The 19,082-nt window shown below is 43.9% G+C and overlaps 1 protein-coding gene across 2 annotated transcripts in view; it reads right to left on the minus strand.

The window, feature by feature from the left end:
- The window catches only part of RPS6KA5 (ribosomal protein S6 kinase, 90kDa, polypeptide 5), a 173,493-nt gene that overhangs the window by 109,544 nt on the left and 44,867 nt on the right, over positions 1-19,082 (minus strand). Inside the window, exons 1-2 of one of the 2 annotated variants that reach the window (XM_010845185.1) lie at positions 6,843-7,077; positions 6,415-6,633 (exon numbers count right to left, since the gene is read on the minus strand). In XM_010845185.1, coding sequence (XP_010843487.1) covers positions 6,415-6,571 — 157 coding nt within the window. In that variant the 5' untranslated portion in view covers positions 6,572-6,633; positions 6,843-7,077. Of the gene's footprint in view, positions 1-6,414; positions 6,634-6,842; positions 7,078-19,082 lie in introns of those variants that run through there. The other variant, XM_010845184.1, reaches the window with a different exon arrangement.

Here is a 19,082-nt window from a genome sequence, read left to right on the forward strand (position 1 = left end):
AATTTAAGGTATGTAAAAGGCAGCACCTCAAGTCAGTGTAAACCTGGACTTAGTGTGTGGTGTTGTGATGTTCTCCATGCAAAAATAAACCATACAAGCACTGGAAAATAAGGTGAATTCCTTATAACCTCAGGAATGTGCGATCTTTCTAACTATGACTTAAACGCCCTAAGCCATGAAGATCTTTTTAAACAAATTCTATTCCATATAAATTTAATTACGTTTTACAAGGTAAAACATCATAAAGTCAAAAGAAAAGTGGAAAACAGGGAAGGATTTACTGTGACTATTACAAATGATTAACCTCAAAGCTCCTAGAAAACTGAGATGGAAACAAATGGGCAAAGAGGACAGACAGACAATGTGCAGAGAAAGACTAATGACCTTTTAAACATACGAAAATATGTTCAACCCCACAAAAAAAATTCAAATTAACTCTACACTGAGACACCACCTATCTATGAGACAGACAAATATCCAGAAGTTTGAGAGTATGCTTTGTGGAGAAATAGGCACTCTAACACAATTCTAGTGGGAGTGAAAAGGGCACAACCCCTGTGGAAAGGTATATGTGAAATTACAGATGGCAAAAATACAGATCGAGCAACCTCTTCCCATGAATTAAGGCTAGCTTTTTTCCTACGCAAGTGGGAAATGACACGTACGAGTTGTGTACTCTGGATCAAAGGGTAAGACTGGAGACCACCCAAGGATCCACCCCAGAGGACTGATCGGGTGTGCTACGGAGTGGAATGGAAACCTGTGCAGAGACAAAAAAGAACAGGGAAGAGCTTTACAAACTAATAAAGCGTGAACCCCAGGATACCCTGCGAAGTGAAAATAAGAAAGGCCAGAGCAGTGTACACAGCAGGCCGCCTCTGGTTATGGCTGAAGACAACTGATTATCAGGGATCCTGAAACACAGCGCCATTTGAATGTTCTTTAACTTCTTTCTTTGAATACTGGCAATCAAAGGGACTGCATCTGGTCTTTCCATTAGAAACTACATCTCAGGATCTCAGGGTAAACAAAAAATTACAGTGGATGAGACAAAGCCATACTTTTTCAGAAGAATGCCAACTAATAGATGTAGAAGAAATGACAGATTTAGAAAAATCACCCTTCAGTCAAAAGGTTAAAAACTCCAATTATAAAATAAATCAGTCATGGGGATATAATGTACAGCAGGGTGACTACAGTTAATAACACTGGATTGCATATTTGAAAGTTTCTGAGAGAGTAAGCCTTTAACATTCTCATCACAACAATTTTGTAACTCACAATGAAACAGTTGATTTAAGCAATGAATTATGAAGTGTTAAATGTTAAAACCATAAAGTATCAAAACATCACAGATTATTTTCACTTCTCAGGGAAAAACAAACATAACTCTATTATAAACAGATCAGATGATCACCTTTGTAATTTAGTCTGAGCATCACTAACAACCAGATCGTTGGTTTCTGCACTGTGATATGGTGTGTTCCAGCAAAAATATCTAATGTCCACTTATGAAGACTTGAGGTCCGATTTCCCAAATACTGGAATTTAGCAGAGGAATAAGCTAAAGTCACTATATGTTTTCAGATCAATAAACCAAGGATATAAAAAAGGGAGCATTCCAGGTTGAGAGACTTCAAGCAGACAACCAAGTGAATGCTCCTGGTTTGAACAAACCAGCTACAAAGGATTTTATGGGACAATGAGTTAAATGTGAACACAAACTTGTGTGGTAGATGGCCACAAATCCTTTGTAGTCGCCACATCACGAAGCAAAGTCTACTGAGGATGTGGAGAGAAGGGAACCCTTGTGTACGGTTGGTCGGAATGTAAATTGGTGCAGCCACGATGCAGAACAGTATGGAGCTTCTTCAAAAATTAAAAATAGAGCCACCATACGATCCTGCAACCCGCTTCTGAGTGTTCATCTGAAGAAAACAAAAGCACTAACTTGAAAAGACACGTGCGCCCTCATGCTGACCGCAGTGTTACTTATAACGGGAGACAGAGACACACCCTAAGTGCCCATTAACGAATGAATGACCAGAGAAAATGTGGGTTGTTGTGTGTGCATGTCTGTGTGCATTTCTACACACACATAAAGTGGAATATCATCTGGCCATAATCATGAAATCTTGCCATTTACGACATCATGGATGAATCATGGATGAAGGCAAACAGAAAGACAAGTACCATATGATCTCACTTATATGCGGAATCTAAGAGGAAGAAACAAAGAGTAGACAGCTCCAGAGGTGGGAGCTTGGGGCATGGATGAAACGGGTGAAGGCAGTCAAAAGGGCAAACCTCCAGGCATAAAACAAACCAGTTACGGGAATGGAACGCACAGCGCAGTGGCGATAGTTAATAACACTGGACTGCATATTTGAAAGTTCCTACAAGAGTAGACCTTCAAAGTTCTCATCACAACAACGAATAATTCTGTAACTATGGGTGGTGATGGATGTTAACCACTTACTGCGGCGACTGTTCTGCAATACATACAAATATCAAATCATTATGTTGTACACCTGAAGTTAATTTACAGTAATATTGTATGCCAACTATAATATATAATATATAATGTTGTATGTCAATTATATATATGTGTGTAAGAAAATATTATTTTTAAAAAGCACATGACAAGAAGCCGAGCCTGCTTCCCTATTCATTAGACCTGGGCTGGTTCTGCGGGAAGTGAGGCTGTGTGAGCTTCAGGGCCTCAGAGCGCCTCGTGACCCCTCCCTTCGCCCTCCTGGCTGTCTGCACGAGCTGCCCCGAGGTGACCATGATGGGAAGAAGCTGATCTGCCGCACTGCGGGGTGAGAGCCACGTGCAGAGGAAGAGAGGGTCTCAGCCAGAGCAGCAGCAACTTTCAGACACGGGAATGACACCAGCTCAGCCCTCAAGCCCAGCCAGCCCTCCACTCTCTACCACGTGACCAAGTCCAGCCAACCCAGAGCATCACGAGAGAACCCATTATTGTTTAAGCAATGAAATTTTAAAGTTACGTGGCAACAGACAAATGAGTATCACCAGATATTAAGTGAAATGAAAATTCATTAACCAGGAAAGATAGACATCATTAATATATCAAAAGAAAAAAAGCTGGTTACCAATCCCTTGTACAGGACGACTTCATCTTAATAAAGTGTACACGCGTGCAGACACACAGACACGAAGGTCTGGAAGGACACGCTAAGGTAGTAACAGAGAGAGGTGTCAGGAAGGAAACTCTGGTCCTGAAAATGTTTTCTTGTTTTCGTTTTGCTACAGTTTCTACATGCATGTATCTGCTTCTGTAGTAACAGTGAAGGTTTTTAAAGGGTCTATAATGTTTGTTTACTCATCAGACAAAGGTCAGCCAGCTGGATCCCTGAAAAGCTTGCTTGACATATGAACTCTTGCTATTAATCTCTAACAGTACACAAAACCTAGATAAAGTTAATCAACACACCTTTAAAGACAGTTACGGGCTGAAACGGTCTCCCCCAAATTCACATATTGAAGTCTCAGCCCCAGTACCTCAGAATGTGACTCTATTAGTCGTCAGGGCCTTTAAGGAGGTAAGTAAGTTATTAAAATGAGGCCATCAGGGTAAGCTCTAATCCAATCCTCACCAGAAGAGAAAATCTGAACACAAAAAGCAACACTAGAGGTGTGCCTGCAGAGGGCCAGCCACGTGCAGGGCGGTCAGAGGGGCGTCCGCGAGCTGGGGCGAGGCTGGGCCAGGCCCTCCCTCACGGCCCGCACGGCAAACTCCCACTGGTGCCGTGGTGCGGGCAGAAACTTCTGCTCAGTAAGCCACCCGGTCTTATATTTTGTCATGACAGCCCTGGCAGACTGAGACCGTATTTGGAAGACTGACCTAGCATGCGTTCCAAGCACTGCAAACAAACAACAGAACCAGAAAAAACAAAAACGAAAAAACAGTTTAATAAAGTCCCGTTCAAGATTTCTGAAAAGTTTTGTCTTTAAAGTCAAATAGCAACTACAAACACGCACAAAAAGGAGGAGAGTAAAGGCATCTGCGGGGACAGGAGGTAGAGGGCAGGCCTTCCAAACGCGCTGCCTGCCTCACCTACGAGGGACAAGGCCACGGTCCAGTCTACATTCTGCTCTTGAGCTGCCAGAAGAGATGGGCTTTCTCATTTGGGTTTGTATTTATTTATTTGTGGGCCACTGACAAAGAGCAAAAGTAACAAAGAAGCAACAACAAAAAGAGCAACGTTATCAAGGACTGTTTTTTAATCAAAACCAAAATATTCCACTCATCTACTTTGAGGTTAATAGTGCAGTATTTACAGTGAACAACTTGGAGCACAGCACGTCAGGGAACAGAGGAGAGGCTGGGGGAGGGCAGCAGGCGCAGAGCCCAGGAGTCCGGCTCTCCCTCTCGGGGCTCGCACTAGTTGTATGAGCTCAGGCGTCTGATTTAACTGTCGTGAGCCAGTTTATTGTAAAATCTTGTTCACTGAACGAGAGGATCATTTATAGCGAGTCTTCCTAGACTCCCTGAGGCCTCCACGGCAACTGTGACTGGGGGAGGACCAGAAATAAACTACAGGGTTTGTGCTCTGAGACAGACTCAAGCCCCGCTCCTCATTTCTATCTGTTTTCCAATTGAAGCTTTGTGTTTGCACTTGAGGGAAGGGTTCCGCTGCTAAAAATGTTGAAACCATTGTATTACGATGCCCTGTCCACTACACGCTACTGGGGAAAAATACAGAAGGACTTTTATTTAAAAATCAGTAAACAGCAAAGCTGAACAGATACACACAGGAGGAGAATGAAGGCCTGAGACACCAGGCAGATGGTTGCTGGAGTTGGGACCCTGACCAGACAGGGAGACTATGGCCTGCGGGTACGGAAGATTTGGGATGGTTTAGGGGATGCTAAACACTGCAAACTGGGCCTCAAAAAATGAATGCAATTATAGACAGCATTAATAAAAGTATAATTTTCAAAATGAGAGCATTTGATAAAGTTGCCAAATATATATTAAAAAGTCTATTTGTATCACTAATAATTGGAGAAAACAAGGGGCACTGTTAGACAGACTTCACGATTCAGATCTGAGTTCAGATCTTTATTCTCAAGCTTATACAAGATAAGTGACTGCAGGAAACGCAGCTTCCAGCACCTCAGCACCTCTAATGAGAGGCAGTGCTGCTGTGGGGGTTAGTGTAACTAGGACTCCACCGAGCAGAGGGCCAGCACACCGAAGGGACGAGAGCCGGCTATGCTCACAGAGCACTGTGTATGAAATTCCACCTCACTTAATCCTCACAGGAGATCGGTACCAGGGTATTATAATGCGCAAGTTCCCATAAGGACGGCACTGCAAGCGCAGCAGAAGGTGCGTTCTGTGATGGAGGGGAGCAGCTCTGGAAGCACTGCCATTTACTTCCAGCAGGGAGAGGGAGCGGTACAGCTTTTCTGAAAAGAGATCTGGCCAGATTTCAAATCTGCACAGGGGACATCTCTGAAGCCCACAAGCTCACAGTGGTCCACCTCTAGCTGACAGGGCTTCCCTGGTGGCTCAAGTGGTAAAGAATCTGCCTGCAATGCAGGAGACCAGGGTTTGATCCCCTGGTTTGGGAAGATCCCCTGGAGAAGGGAATGGCAACCCACTCCAGTACTCTTGCCTGGAAAGTTCCACAGACAGAGGAGCCTGGCGGGCTGCAGTCCATGAAGGAAAGGATTCAGACAGCGTCTGTGGGTGGGAACGGGAGTGAGCAGAGTACTGATGACTTGTGGGGCTCTCCCGTAAAACCAGGCTTTTCACTAGAAAAGCAAAGCATCTCTAAGAAAAATCTTTTCTTTTCCCTAATTACTGATTTCCATAAATATATCCTTGTTGGCCCACACCTGTACGTTCCTGAGAGCTGTGGCCCACTTTCCCATTCAACTCCTCACATTTGAAGAGAATTTACCGCCCAGGGAAGCAGCCACCCAAATGACTCCCGTGTTCAAGATTAAAAAGGAGTGTGAAAAAGAGGGCCACAAATTTCTTCAGGCCAGGAGGTCCCAAATCCAGAGCAATTCCGGATGTTCAAGGAAATGGCACCATGGAGAGAAGAATGGAAGTCAAAAGATTTCATCTCTTCTTTTGTTTTTTGAAGATTTTTTTGATGTAGACCATTTTTAAAGCTTGTGTTGAATGTGTCACCATATCGCTTCTGTTGCTCACGTTCTTGTTTTTTTGGCCGTGAGGCATGTGGGGTCTCAGTTCCCCGAGCAGGGGTCAAACCCTCACTCCCTGTTTGGAAGGCAAAGTCTTAACCACTGGACCACCAGGAAGTCCCAAGACTCCACTCTTCTAAGTCTGAAGTGTGCCACCTTTGGGTAGGTTACAACTCAAGGCCCAGAGTGTGCGTGGCGAGCCGGAGTCAGCCGAGAAGCGGCACTCACCTAAGATGAGGTGCAGCTTGGTCTCCGTCTGGAAGGCGTAGTGCAGCGTCACCAGGAAGGGCGACTGCCGGATGTGCTCCAGCACCTGCCGCTCCGTCCGCGTGTGCTCCGCGCTCTTGGCCTTCTGCACTATGGTGGCCTTCTTCAGAACCTTCATGGCATACAGCTTTCCAGCATCGTGGCCACTTACTTTACGCACAAGAAACACCTTTCCGTAAGCTGAAAATGAAAAGAAAAAAATCAGAAGATTATTAAAAGGGTACCCAGGCAGAGTGGTAACTGAGTGCAGACTGAAGGTTAACAGTGCACAGAGGAACATTCTCTGGATGAAAAAGGACCCTTAGTGCCGTTTCTGATAGTCTTTTACACCTTTCTTCAAGTTTATGCCAGACATCTCTAGGTCTAACCCTCAGACGCAGGTATCTCACCCCGCTGACGAAGGGAGGTTTTCACCCTTTTACCGCTCTTCTCGCCTCAGGGTGCTCAGCTGTAGGAAACAACTGTTATCACGGCCAATTAACCAAAGTCCAATTCTGAGCAACCAGGACATTGCAGACGTTACATAAAACCTCTAGGTTTTGCTACTGCTATAAACAAATACAAATAGTTCTTAACAAGAATCTAAAAAAAAAAAAAAAGTCTCATACACACGTATGAATCAAGTATCTCAAGTACTCCTCTATACTTATTTTAAAAAGTCTAAAGCAACATAAGCTGACCTTGTACAAACAAAAGAGATCTTCAGATCCTGACCCAGGGATCAAACCTGGGTGTCTCTCTCCTGCATTGCAGGCAGATTCTTTAGCGTCTGAGCCACCAGGGAAGCCTGTAAAAGACTCTAAATAGCAAGCAATACCAACAGAATCCCCTTTACAGCTCTGGACAGCAGTTCAGAAGTTAGTAGGTGAACCTTGCCACATGTTCCCTAAATTTGGGCTCAGCTGGGAAAATCCTGTGTACAGGGCCACTCCGCTCTATGCGGAGGCATTGGGGCCATACTGGATCCTGTGCCCAGAGCAGATATCTGTGCTTATTCACCTAAAGAAGCAGGGAAAGGTCAGGAGGAGGCAGGAGGAAGGAAGAGGAAGAAGGCAGACCAAAAAACTGATAAAGGGAAGGAGTAGGTCCCCAGTTCACCCCTACAGGGTATAAAGTCTCTTCCCTTCTCACAATGCAAACACCTCCTGGGATGGTTGAGACCAGTCCCACTCTGAAGTGCTTTCATCAAGACCATTCTGGAGCTGGTCTAAGTTCTGATCCAGACCCGTGCTTCCTCAGACTGTTCTAACCTACCCACATATAAGGCAGTTTTAAGGGAAGGGCCTACATATGCACTGGAAGGACTGATGCTGAAGCTGAGACTCCAATGCTTTGGCCACTTGATGTTTAGAGCCAATTCACTGAAAAAGACCCTGATGTTGGGAAAGACAGAAGGCAGGAGGAGAAGGATAGGATGAAATGGTTGGATGGCATCACCGACTCAATGGACATGAGTTTGAGCACGCTCTGGGAGATGGTGAAAGTCAGGGAGGCCAGGCGTGCTGCAGTCCATGGGTCACAAAGAGTCAGACACGACTGAGCAACTGAAAAGCAACAGCAAAGGGATGGGCTCTTCACTGGGGACATCATTTGGTTCAGGACGTGAGGAAGTAAATGAGTGCTGACTCGTGATACACGATGGACAGAGAATGGTGGTAACATTCCTGAGAAGGGAGGGAAGACACTCACTAAGGACCAGGCTCTGCAGGCTCCGCGCTAAACACACTCCACACAGTGCCTCGCTCGCTCCTCAATAGCCAGTGAGGTTGGTGCTTTCAGTAATCCCATTTTGCAGATGAAAGTGCAAAATGGAATTACCGAAAGGACGTGGCCAGAGTACTTGGGTAAAAGTGGCAGAACTGATTCAAATGAAAGCACTACACAGTTAACCGTAAGTGATTTCTTTTTAAAAAGAGACATTCTTCATGAGTACTAGAAATTGGATGGTGTGGATTTTAATAAAATCTATACCATAAACAAACTGAACATACCCTGGACTATAGAAAAAGTTAACAAATGGGTTGTGTCTTGTATCGAAAATAAAATGATTACAGATTGAAAGTTTAGTAAGGCAGAAGTGAACCAAAAAATAAAAAGTCAAAGCATTGTTAGAACCTAACAATCTATTCAGAAGCAGTGAAATGAAGCTGGAGAATATTCTAATGAAGAGTACTTACTACATCTTCCACGGAATAAGGTTCCACAGAAATCCGGAAGAAAGTCAAGTCCTCTAGAAGGACCATATTTTTGTGTTCCCCTACACACACAAGGCACCTGCCCTAAATTTCTGTGCTGAGATTCCTGTCTCCAGACTGTTATGGTCCTTCGAAATTGCTACCCGTCTGTCTTCTCCAACAAACAAAACCTTTCTACAACATCATGGGAAGATGGCCATGAACTCCTTCCCAGTGCTCGTGTGTCCTTCAGCCCAGGTGCTGCCGACACAGCAGACAGACGCAGGGTGTGAGCACCGACCTGCTGAGGGTCTGCTCTTCAGAGACAAACCCTGAGACTCCCACAGCACCCCCACGAAGGGGTGAGGGGGTGACCCCCACTTTAGAGGGTCTGCACTTCAGAGACAAACTCCTGAGACTCCTACAGCACCCTGAGAGGGTGAGGGGTGACCCCCACTTTACAGGTGAGGAAATGGAGCACGGAGAACTGGGCCCCTGGCTCAAGGTCACAGCCGGCCCTCTGGCCTGACTCCTAAGACCCCGCTCCGAGCAGCGCTCCAGCACCTCCCTAAAGTGAATGAGCTCACAGACTAAGAAATGAGGAACCAGACATTAAACAGAAGCCACAATACAGGTTAGCTGTTTGCATGGTAGCAAAGACACAGTACTAATACTTCCAAGTGGAGGAAGTTTTGTAAAGTAGACCATTTTGTGGATGGGGGGGATCTAAATATTCAAAAATGTGCCTTACCTTGAGTGGAAACAGGCCTTTCTACAATATTCATCAGTTAGTCCTTATACCTTCTGGACTTACAAAACAGAATATTATTCATCTTCTCTAATCTTTTAAATATTTAAAAATACAGTCACACCATTTCATCTAAGCAAAATGTCCTTACTCGCTAAGCCGATCTAAAAGTAAATGATGTTAAGATTTTGTACCACTAGGAGGTTCCCTTGAGGTGCACTGTGAATTTGGAAATAACTTTTGATTTTTTGTTGTTGTTCCTTTAAACAACGTCAAATTTCACTTCAAATGAAAGTGAGATAGCATCGGATGCTAATGTAGGTGGGAAAATAATATAAAATCATCCTTAATGCCTGTTACACACTGCATGGTCAAATAATAAGCAGTCATCCTCCTTGCCGTGTGATGATAACCACAAGTTTTCCAATGAGTTAAAGACACATCCTGCCATTAGCATTATTTTTAATCTGTCAGGAAACTGTCAGGGGAAAAAAGTATGCTGATGCTCCCAAGTCTTCGGCTTTTACTTCTATAACTGCCATGATTAACTAAAGCTATGGTACTTCTATCACATGGTACGTGCCAATAGATGCTTACGGCAATAAAATTCAAGAAGTGCCTTACAATGTTTCAAACGACAAATATTTCAGGCAAACAAGATCTTATTTTTGAGTAGACTACTTAAGAAAAACAGAGTTGCCTCCAAACAGCCCTGCTTTCTGAAGCTGCCATAAGGTTGCTGATCACATTGCAAAGGAGGAAGAAAACATTCACTGCTGGAGGGACCTTGAAGAAGCCACCTGTCCTGACTGAGCGGGTCTGCAGGTTAGTGCCGAGGAAGGAGGGAAGGAGTCCTCCCGCGGAAGAGTGCCATCCGTTCCAGAACTACCTACGGGTCTGCCGGTGTTTTAAGAGGGGCCACTGCAACTGAACCTGGTGGTAATATCACTTCCTTTTAGTCTCCAGTGAGATGAATGGCTGCCCTGTGGTGAAGCTGACTCCTGGCTTCGCTCGCTGTGTGCTGATGGTGGTAAAGCCTATTTTGAAAGCATCTTTTGGAAAATGTAAAAAGCAACCAATGGCGAAAACTCTTCTGGCCAAAAAAGGTAAAACAATAGCACTTGCTGCTCAGATGGAGCCCCTAAAACAGATGCTTGGCAACACGGCTGGGATCTGCAGCTTGGGTCAAGAGACAAAGCTTCAGGCTTCAGCGTAACTCTAATCTCTGCATCAACATGAAATGGCTTCAGATGTACTGCCAGCAATCTTCACAGAAGCCTGTGCAGTGCTCTGATCTTATCAGTTTCTCCAGAAAAAGGGCCTTTCCAAGATACTCTGTTAACCATGTCAGCACAAGAAGACATGGAGTTCACTGGTTTTCCAGAGATCAAGTCTAGCAGCGCTTGATGAGACGACGTTGAAGTTCTACGTATTAGACTGAGGGAAAGCAAACTCTAAAAGGCCTTCCCTGGGGGCTCAGTCAGTACGTGGGAGAGCTGGGTTCGATCCCTGGGCTGGGAAGATCCCCTGGAGAATGGCTGCCCACTCCAGCATTCTTGCCTGGAGAATCCCAGGGACAGAGGAGCCTGGCGGGCTACAGTTCACAGGGTTTGCAAGAGTCTCATGACTGAGTGACCACACTAACTAACTACATTCAAAAAACAAATGACAACTAGGAATGGGAATTCCCTGGTGGTCTAATGGTTAGGACTTTGAGATTTCACTGTCGAGGCCCTGGGTTCAGTCTCAAGCTGCATGGTCAAAAAAAAAAAAAAACAATGACAAGGATTAATTCCTGTCTTTGCTTGACAGATACCTATGACCATATGAATGAGGTATATCTTTCATTTTAAGGCTCGACAGACATTGCTGTGTGCTCCCACACCGACAGGTTATAGTAGCTGTTTCCAAGGAGAAGACTGGATCAAGACAACCACATAAGCTTTTTCCAAGCTGCAGGAGGAATTCCATAGGTTGGGGGCAAACTACAGATATATTATGAAGGTCATTTCTGCTCAAACTGAAATATGGATTCAGCATCCTATTCTACCAGACATAGACAGTACAATGTTGCAAACCTTGTTGACAATGGTCTCAATGGCTTGATGATAAGAGAAATCACGTAAGATGAGCTAAGCACAGTGTCCAGGGGAAACATCTAGTTCCTCAGACTAGGTTTCAGTCTGCTTTTCCACAGGTGTAACTCTGACTCCATCAGCACAGGGTCATGATGAACCAGGCTTTTGGCGTGAGTCATGACGAACAGAAGTTAAAGCAGACTGATGGTTTTAAAACAAGATGACATGCATGCTGTCATATCAAAAGCTGCTGCACAAATTCAACTACTTTTTCAAGCCAAACAAAAGCAGCTTTCTTGCTGAAATTTATCTTGAGCACAATTAAACAGATCTCTTCACTTTATTTGTAAAATCTGAATTCATTAAAAATTTTCAGGAAGTATTGGCATTTAAATGTGATCAATTTGTTAAAAAAAAAACAAACATTTTTATGGTCCATCTATGGATGCAGTCAGTTTACAATGCCGTATGATTAAATGCAAGGAGAATCTGTCTATGTTTACAGGCATTGCTCTGGAGAAAACAGTTAAGAACTAGATGGCCTCTGGATTAACTCCTTCAGTCGCGTGCTCACCCAGAACATACTGTTCCCACTGGGATCTGAATGCTTACACTCAGTGAGATCACTGTTTTCTGCCACTCAAACTTTCATTAATGCTGCTTTAAACCCTATACATTGTACACTCTGGCTTACCAGTCATGCCACACTTTGGGTTTATTCCAATCTTGTAACTTCTGTACTGGAACTATCGCTTTAAATATATATATACACACAAACATACTGCAGAAGCGTTCCTGGTGACTGCCGCTTAAACAGCTCCCAACACTGGTGCACTCGCCTCTCCGCCCGTAAGACAGCGCTGCAGCCCGACGCCCTTGACCAGCTCTCCGTGTGCCGCTGTCTCCCCTGCTGCTCTGCTTCCCATGAGCCACTGACACGCACTGCCTTGCTGGCGTGTGCCTGCGGTGTATGTTGTTCTTACATAATTTAATTACATATTACATAAACCACAGAAATGTAAATGTGAAAGAAAAGAGAAAAGATGAGGTTAAAAGCTTTAAAAGAACTACAAAAAGCAAGACACTTGGGGGAAAAAACAAAAAGAACTGTCAAAAAAGTAGGCATGGTGAAACAACCATAAAAGGCTCAGGGAAAAAGCTTTGTATCCAGATGACTTCAAATGTATCTGGTTCTCACTTTAAAGAACTGGAAATGTGATTTTAGATGATGCGTTACGAGTGTGGTTTATGCAAACCATTGTTTAAGAACTTACTTTCAAAGATTCTTGTGCCTACACGCAAAATGAATATGTATTTATATGTTTTAAGTGAAAAGTAGTATGTTCAAAGTACATATTTATATATCCTTTTAAAATGATTTTCCACTTGAACAAGCTTTTTCTGATTAACCGCAAGTACCAATGCTGTAATCGCAGAGAGATTCCACTAACTCGGCAATCACAGTCAGTGTTCCTGGAGTTCACCCTGCTCTCCCCCTTCCAGAACACTGGAATCTTGTTAAACGGTGACTTAACCATCAACCACACTAACTCCTCCTCTAAGTCTGCATTCATCCTCATCTAGTAAACATACCTTTTGTGTTGTCATCTAAATTGTTGATTAAAAAAATAACCCTTCTGGCTCAAAACACTTGATTTCCCACGACGCCTAAGATAATGAGAATCCTTAATGTAGCCTAAACTACCTGCCTCCTCCCTGCCTCTTTCCACTTCTCACCATCATTTACTCACTCCTTCAGACATAACAGCCTCTCCTGACTTCCCAGACTAACACAGCTCCTCTAATTTTATACTCTCCTAACACTCTGTCACAGAAATGGTCAGAAACAGGAGTTTTCATTTATTTGTGTGATTGCCTCACTGTGTAGCTTTCACTGGACTGCATATTCCACAAATCCATGGACTGTGTCTGGTTTTACTCACTTTGTATCATTAGCAAATTCTGGAGCTGGTACACTGGAGAAACTCAATGTTGAATGTGTGAAAAACAAAAATAGAGAACAAACAAAGCAAAACCTCTGTAGCATACAGCCAAATACCCTTCTCCGTTGACAATCCTGACTTACAGGTGAAGAAGTCTTTAGGAAGAGAAACTAACAATGACAATCCAGCGCAGAGCGAGAGTGCACCAACCCTTTCCCCTTGAGAGGGAACAGTGGGCTTTCATGCAGAAATCACTTTTAGGAAAGAAAGCAGTATTAGTCACTCAGTCAAATCTGACTCTTTGCAACCCTATGCACTGTAGCCTGCCAGGCTCCTCCATGGAATTCTCCAGGCAAGAATATTGGGAGTGGGTTGCTGTGCCCTCCTCTAGGGAATCTTCCTGACTCAGGGATAGAACCTGGGTCTCCTCAATTGCAGGCAGATTGTTTACCATCTGTGGCTCAGCTGGTAAAGAATCCGCCTGTGATGCAGGAGACCTGTGTTCAATCCCAGGGTGGGGAAGACCCCCTGGAGAAGGTAAAGGCTACCCACTCCAGTATTCTGGCCTGGAGAATCCCATGGACTGAATAGTCCATGGGGTCGCAAAGAGCCGGACACAACTGAGCAACTTTCACTTCACTTTCACTTTCTTTACCATCTGAGCCACCAGGGAAATCCCCAATCCTTTTAATGTGGGATTACATATGACGCCTGACAACATTCCCTAGGGACACTAGCTCAGGAAACTTAGCTGCCACCACCGTGGAAAAGGAAAGTACCTTAACATGCTGTCGTCTCTCTCTGGCCACTGCTTTGTAACCTGCCTCAACTACATAAGGACTGATTACAATGCCTGGCCACATCCCTTCCTCACATATGACTTAACTTGAGAAAAGATTTCTACCTTTCCACATGTGACATGTTCCAGACACTGACAATCAATCCACCTGCCTTCCCCACTCCAGTCTCTCTAGACCAGTTTTTTTCAACTGTGGGCTATGACCTGTTAGTGGATAAAAATACCAATTTATTGGGTTCAGTGGGCATTTTGGAACGAAAGTACTAAAAAAAGAACTGAATATACTAAAAAGTGTTTCATGAACATGTGGAGGTATCAGTTCAGTCGCTCAGTTGTGTCTGACTTTTTGCAACCCCATGGACTGCAGCACACCAGGCCTCCCTGTCCATCACCAACTCTTGGAGTTTACTCAAACTCAGGTCCATCGAGTCAGTGATGCCATCCAACCATCTCACCCTCTGTCGTCCCCTTCTCCTCCTGCCTTCAATCTTCCCCAGACATCAGGGTCTTTTCCAATGAGTCAGTTTTTCGCATCAGGTGGCCAAAGTATTAAGAGCTTCAGCCTCAGCATCAGTCCCTCCAATAAATATTCAGGACTGATTTCCTTTAGGATGGCCTGGTTGGATCTCCTTGCAGTCCAGGGACTCTCAAGAGTCTTCTCCAACACCATAGTTCAAAAGCATCGATTCTTTGGTGCTCAGCTTTCTTTATAGTCCAACTCTCACATCCATACATGACTGCCAGGGGCGGATAGTCTACCTACGGGAGTTAATCCTCACAGTCTCAAACCTAACGTACTCTGGCAAATGGATGTAACTCATGTCTCTTCATTTGGAAAACTGTCCTTTGTTCATGTAACTGTAGATACCTTTTCTCATGTTATTATTGCAACTGCTCGTACTGGAGAGGCAGTTAAAGATGTGATACAACATCTCTTTACTTGTTTTTCATATTTGGGCCTGCCAAAAGCTCTGAAAACTGACAATACTCCTGCTTACACTTCTAAGTCTTTTCAGGAATTTTGTATAAAGTTTCAAATTAAACATAATACAGGCATCCCTTATATTCCACAGGGACAAGCCATTGTGGAAAGCGCACATCAAACATTAAAAATACAAATTCAAAAAATTAAAGGAAGGGGAATTTAAGTATAGTTCCCCCCATCAGATCTTACAACATGCTCTCTTTGTAATAAATAACCTAAATGCTGATTCGTCCGGAACAACAAGATACAAAACCATTAGTCAAATGGAAGGACCTCCTCTCAGGACAATGAAGGGTCCTGACCCATTATTAACTAGCAGTCGAGGATGTGCTTGTATTTTTCCACAGGATGCAGATTCTCCAATTTAGATCCAGGACAGGCTGATTTGCCATGCTGCAGTCCCCCAGACATCCAGTTTCCCCATTGCTTCGATCACAAAAGAGGAGCCCGCCAGAAGGGGAGGCAAGATAAACATCGAGATCCTGGCGAGACTGATGGGGCTGCTGCAGTGTGAACTCCAACCAGAAAATAATTCTACTTATTCTGTTTTGGCTTGTCTACCCTCTTCTTATGTTTTTCTCTTTACCAACAATTCTGGAAAACTTAATGTACATATGACTTTCACTGGTGGACCCAATGTAGTGACTTGTGAACAATGTATGCTCTCATCTTGTTTAAACCCTCAATATAATGTTTGCTCCTTTGTAGTGTCACAACATCCACCTTATCTTATGATGTAACCACTTATTGATATGATAATTTTGGTCTTGCTGTATTACAACAACTACAGGATTTAATGCGATCGTGACGGTTTGTGGGCTTGCTTATCCTGGGAATAGCAGCTTTAATAGCAGCAATATCATTGACTTAACAACTGCATACTGCCCAATATGTTGATACCGGGTCTAAAAATGTTTCTCTAACTCTAGCAACACAGGAAGCTATAGATAGAAAGTTGGAGATGAGGGTAGATGCCTTGGAAGAGGCAATAATGCATACTGGGACTGAGTTACAGGCTTTAAAAGTGAAAATGGCTCTGTCTTGCCACGCTGATTACCCGTGGATATGCGTGACATCTTTAAAGGTAAACAAAACAGATTATGAATGGGAAAAAATTAAAAATCCTATCTCAGGTGTTTGGAACAGCTCTGACATTGGCCTGGACTTAGGGAAACTTCATAATCAAATACAGACCTTGGAACACTTTCCACTGGATTTTACCGCCACTGGAGCAGCTAATGACTTGTTTCACACCTTCTCTAACTTTATTTCTGGAAAAAACATTCTGTCTAATATCTTTAGTTCTAATTTTGCTTCTCATAATCTTTCTTCCTTGTATTGTCAGGATTCTTCGGCAGAACATTCAGAAGCTCGCGACTGAGCTGCATCTGGCTGTTTTAAGAAATAAAAAAGGGGGAGATGCCGGGAGCAGGAGCTTCGCCCCTGGCAAAGGTCACGAGGAAGGAGGCTGGGCATACGCAAAGGCGGGATCGAGCCTCAGGAGTCCCCCTGGAAATTCTCAAGCATCTACCCCCAAAACCAGAGTCTGCCTACTTTCTGCTTTGTGCTCTCACCTACACCTCTGACTTTATGGGGGGCTGTCCCCCACTACCTCTCTCTGAAAAAAGAGTTAACTTACAGCTCCAGTTAATAAAGTTCCTGGGTGTGATAGTGTTTCAACCTACAAACTCCTTTGGAAATCCTCCAGCCTGCCTGAATAGGTTTTTCCGGCCACATGTGATTGTTCAGAGCCTCCCAACTGTGAGAGGCATGAAATGTTCTAAACTGTCTGAATACAGATTCCTTTGAGCGGTTAAAAGATTGATTAGAAATGGTATTGGTGAAGGGTTTTTCACTTGTTGGGCCAATGTTTGCTGCTAAGTTTCCATATCCCTTACCTGCTGTGTCCCTTGCAGTGTATTGATTAATATAACTGGTGTAAGTAGTAGCTTTAATGTTTGTAATCTTGGACCCTTGAGTTAATTCTTTTTCTTGTTATAGCCCACCACACCTTTGCCCTATGGGAATGCAACTTTATCTAATGCTTTTGGAGGATGGCACCTGACTTTAGAATAATCACCTTTAGAGAAAAATAAGTTTCTTAAAATGTTAACAGGCCTCCGGGCCAGAAGATGATGCAAATCACCTAAACTTTTACATATGATAAGTTTGCAGGAAGAAAGCCTGGCTTCGATAAGGATCAAGGACTGCTGTCCTTGCATGACTCTACCCCTTCCCCCATTATCCTCTATGCATAACTTAAGGTATAAAAACTACTTTGGAAAATAAAGTGCAGGCCTTGTTCACCGAAGCTTGGTCTCCCCATGTCGTTCTTTCTCTCACCTTCTGGCTGAATTATTCAGCCTCTTTTCTCCACTGAATTTCCTCACTGAGCTATCCTTATTTAACCACTCTTTATATCTTTAATTAACATTTAAGTAAGCTGTTGTTTCCTGATCGCCGAAGCCGTCTCCCCTTTGAAACCCCTGGATCCACCGGGGCTGGACCCCGGCACATGACTACTGGAACAACCAAAGCTTTGACTAGACAGACCTTTGTCAGTAAAGTAATGTCTCTGCTTTTCAATATGCTGTCTAGGTTGGTCATAGCTTTTCTTTCAAGGAGCAAGCGTTTTAATTTTAAGGCTGCAGTCACCATCTGCAGTGATTTTGGAGCCCCAAGAAAATAAAGTCTCTCACTGTTTCCATTGTTTCCCCATCTATTTGCCATGAAGTGATGGGACCGGATGCCATGATCTTAGTTTTCTGAATGTTGAGCTTTAAGCCAACTTTTTCACTCTCCTCTTTCCCTTTCATCAAGAAGCTCTTTAGTTCTTCTTCACTAAGGTATGAAATTGCTAGGATAAAAGGCAAAATTTCAGGTCTATGGGATAAATCCCTAAAATATGAGTTTATAGAACCTGACAAATTAGGAACATTATTTGACTTTGCAGGGAAACCTTTCCAGAAACCTCAACAAATAATGCTGTTTCCTCTTAAATATAGAAATCCAGTCCTAGTTCACATCAGGCTTCACAAGTTTGTGTGTCTGTCTCTCCTCCCCACTGCCATCTCTCTATTTTTCTATCTTTATCTCCATTTTAGAATACTCACACACACACACACTCATTCTTACACACATTCACACGTGCACAGTAAGCAACACCTGACATGGACCACAGTGCTATAGAATATGTCATTCCAGGATGACAACAGGGTTCAGAACTTTTGTTTGCTTTCCCTGGTAGCTCAGACAGTAAAGTGTCTGCCTATAATGCGGGAGACCTGGCTTTGATCCCTGGGTCAGGAAGATCCCCTGGAGAAGGGAAAGGCTACCCACTCCAGTATTCATGCCTGGAAAATCCCATGGACTGAGGAGCCTGGTGGGCTATAGTCCATGGGGTCGCAAAGAGTTGGACATGACTGAGTGACTTCACTTCACTTCACTTTCTGCCATAAGGGTGGTGTCATCTGCGTATCGGAGGTTACTGTGTTAGGTATACATGTGTAGGTACATGTGAATGTAAAAAGTCTAAGCACATGAGAGAGGGAAAAGAGGGCAGTACAGAACAATGGTTAAGAACATAAGACTCTGATGCCTGACTGCCCAGCTTTGATTCCTAGATATGCTGTTCAATAACTGTGTGAAAGAAAGTGAAAGTTTATTTGCTAAGTCATGTCTGACTCTTTGCTACCCCTGGTCTATAGCCCGCCAGGCTCCTCTGTCCATGGAATTTTCCAGGAAAGAATACTGGAGTGGGTAGTCATGCCTTCTCCAGGGGATCTTCCCAGTCCAGGGAGTGGACCCAGGTCTCCTGCACTGCAGGCAGATTCTTCACCGTCTGAGCCACCAGGGAAGTGCAAACTGTGTGTCCCCGGGCTCAGCAGGTAGCACAGCTGTGC

This window comes from Bison bison, unplaced genomic scaffold (genome assembly GCF_000754665.1).
Source record: "Bison bison bison isolate TAMUID 2011002044 unplaced genomic scaffold, Bison_UMD1.0 scf7180017864213, whole genome shotgun sequence".
NCBI lineage: Eukaryota > Metazoa > Chordata > Mammalia > Artiodactyla > Bovidae > Bison > Bison bison.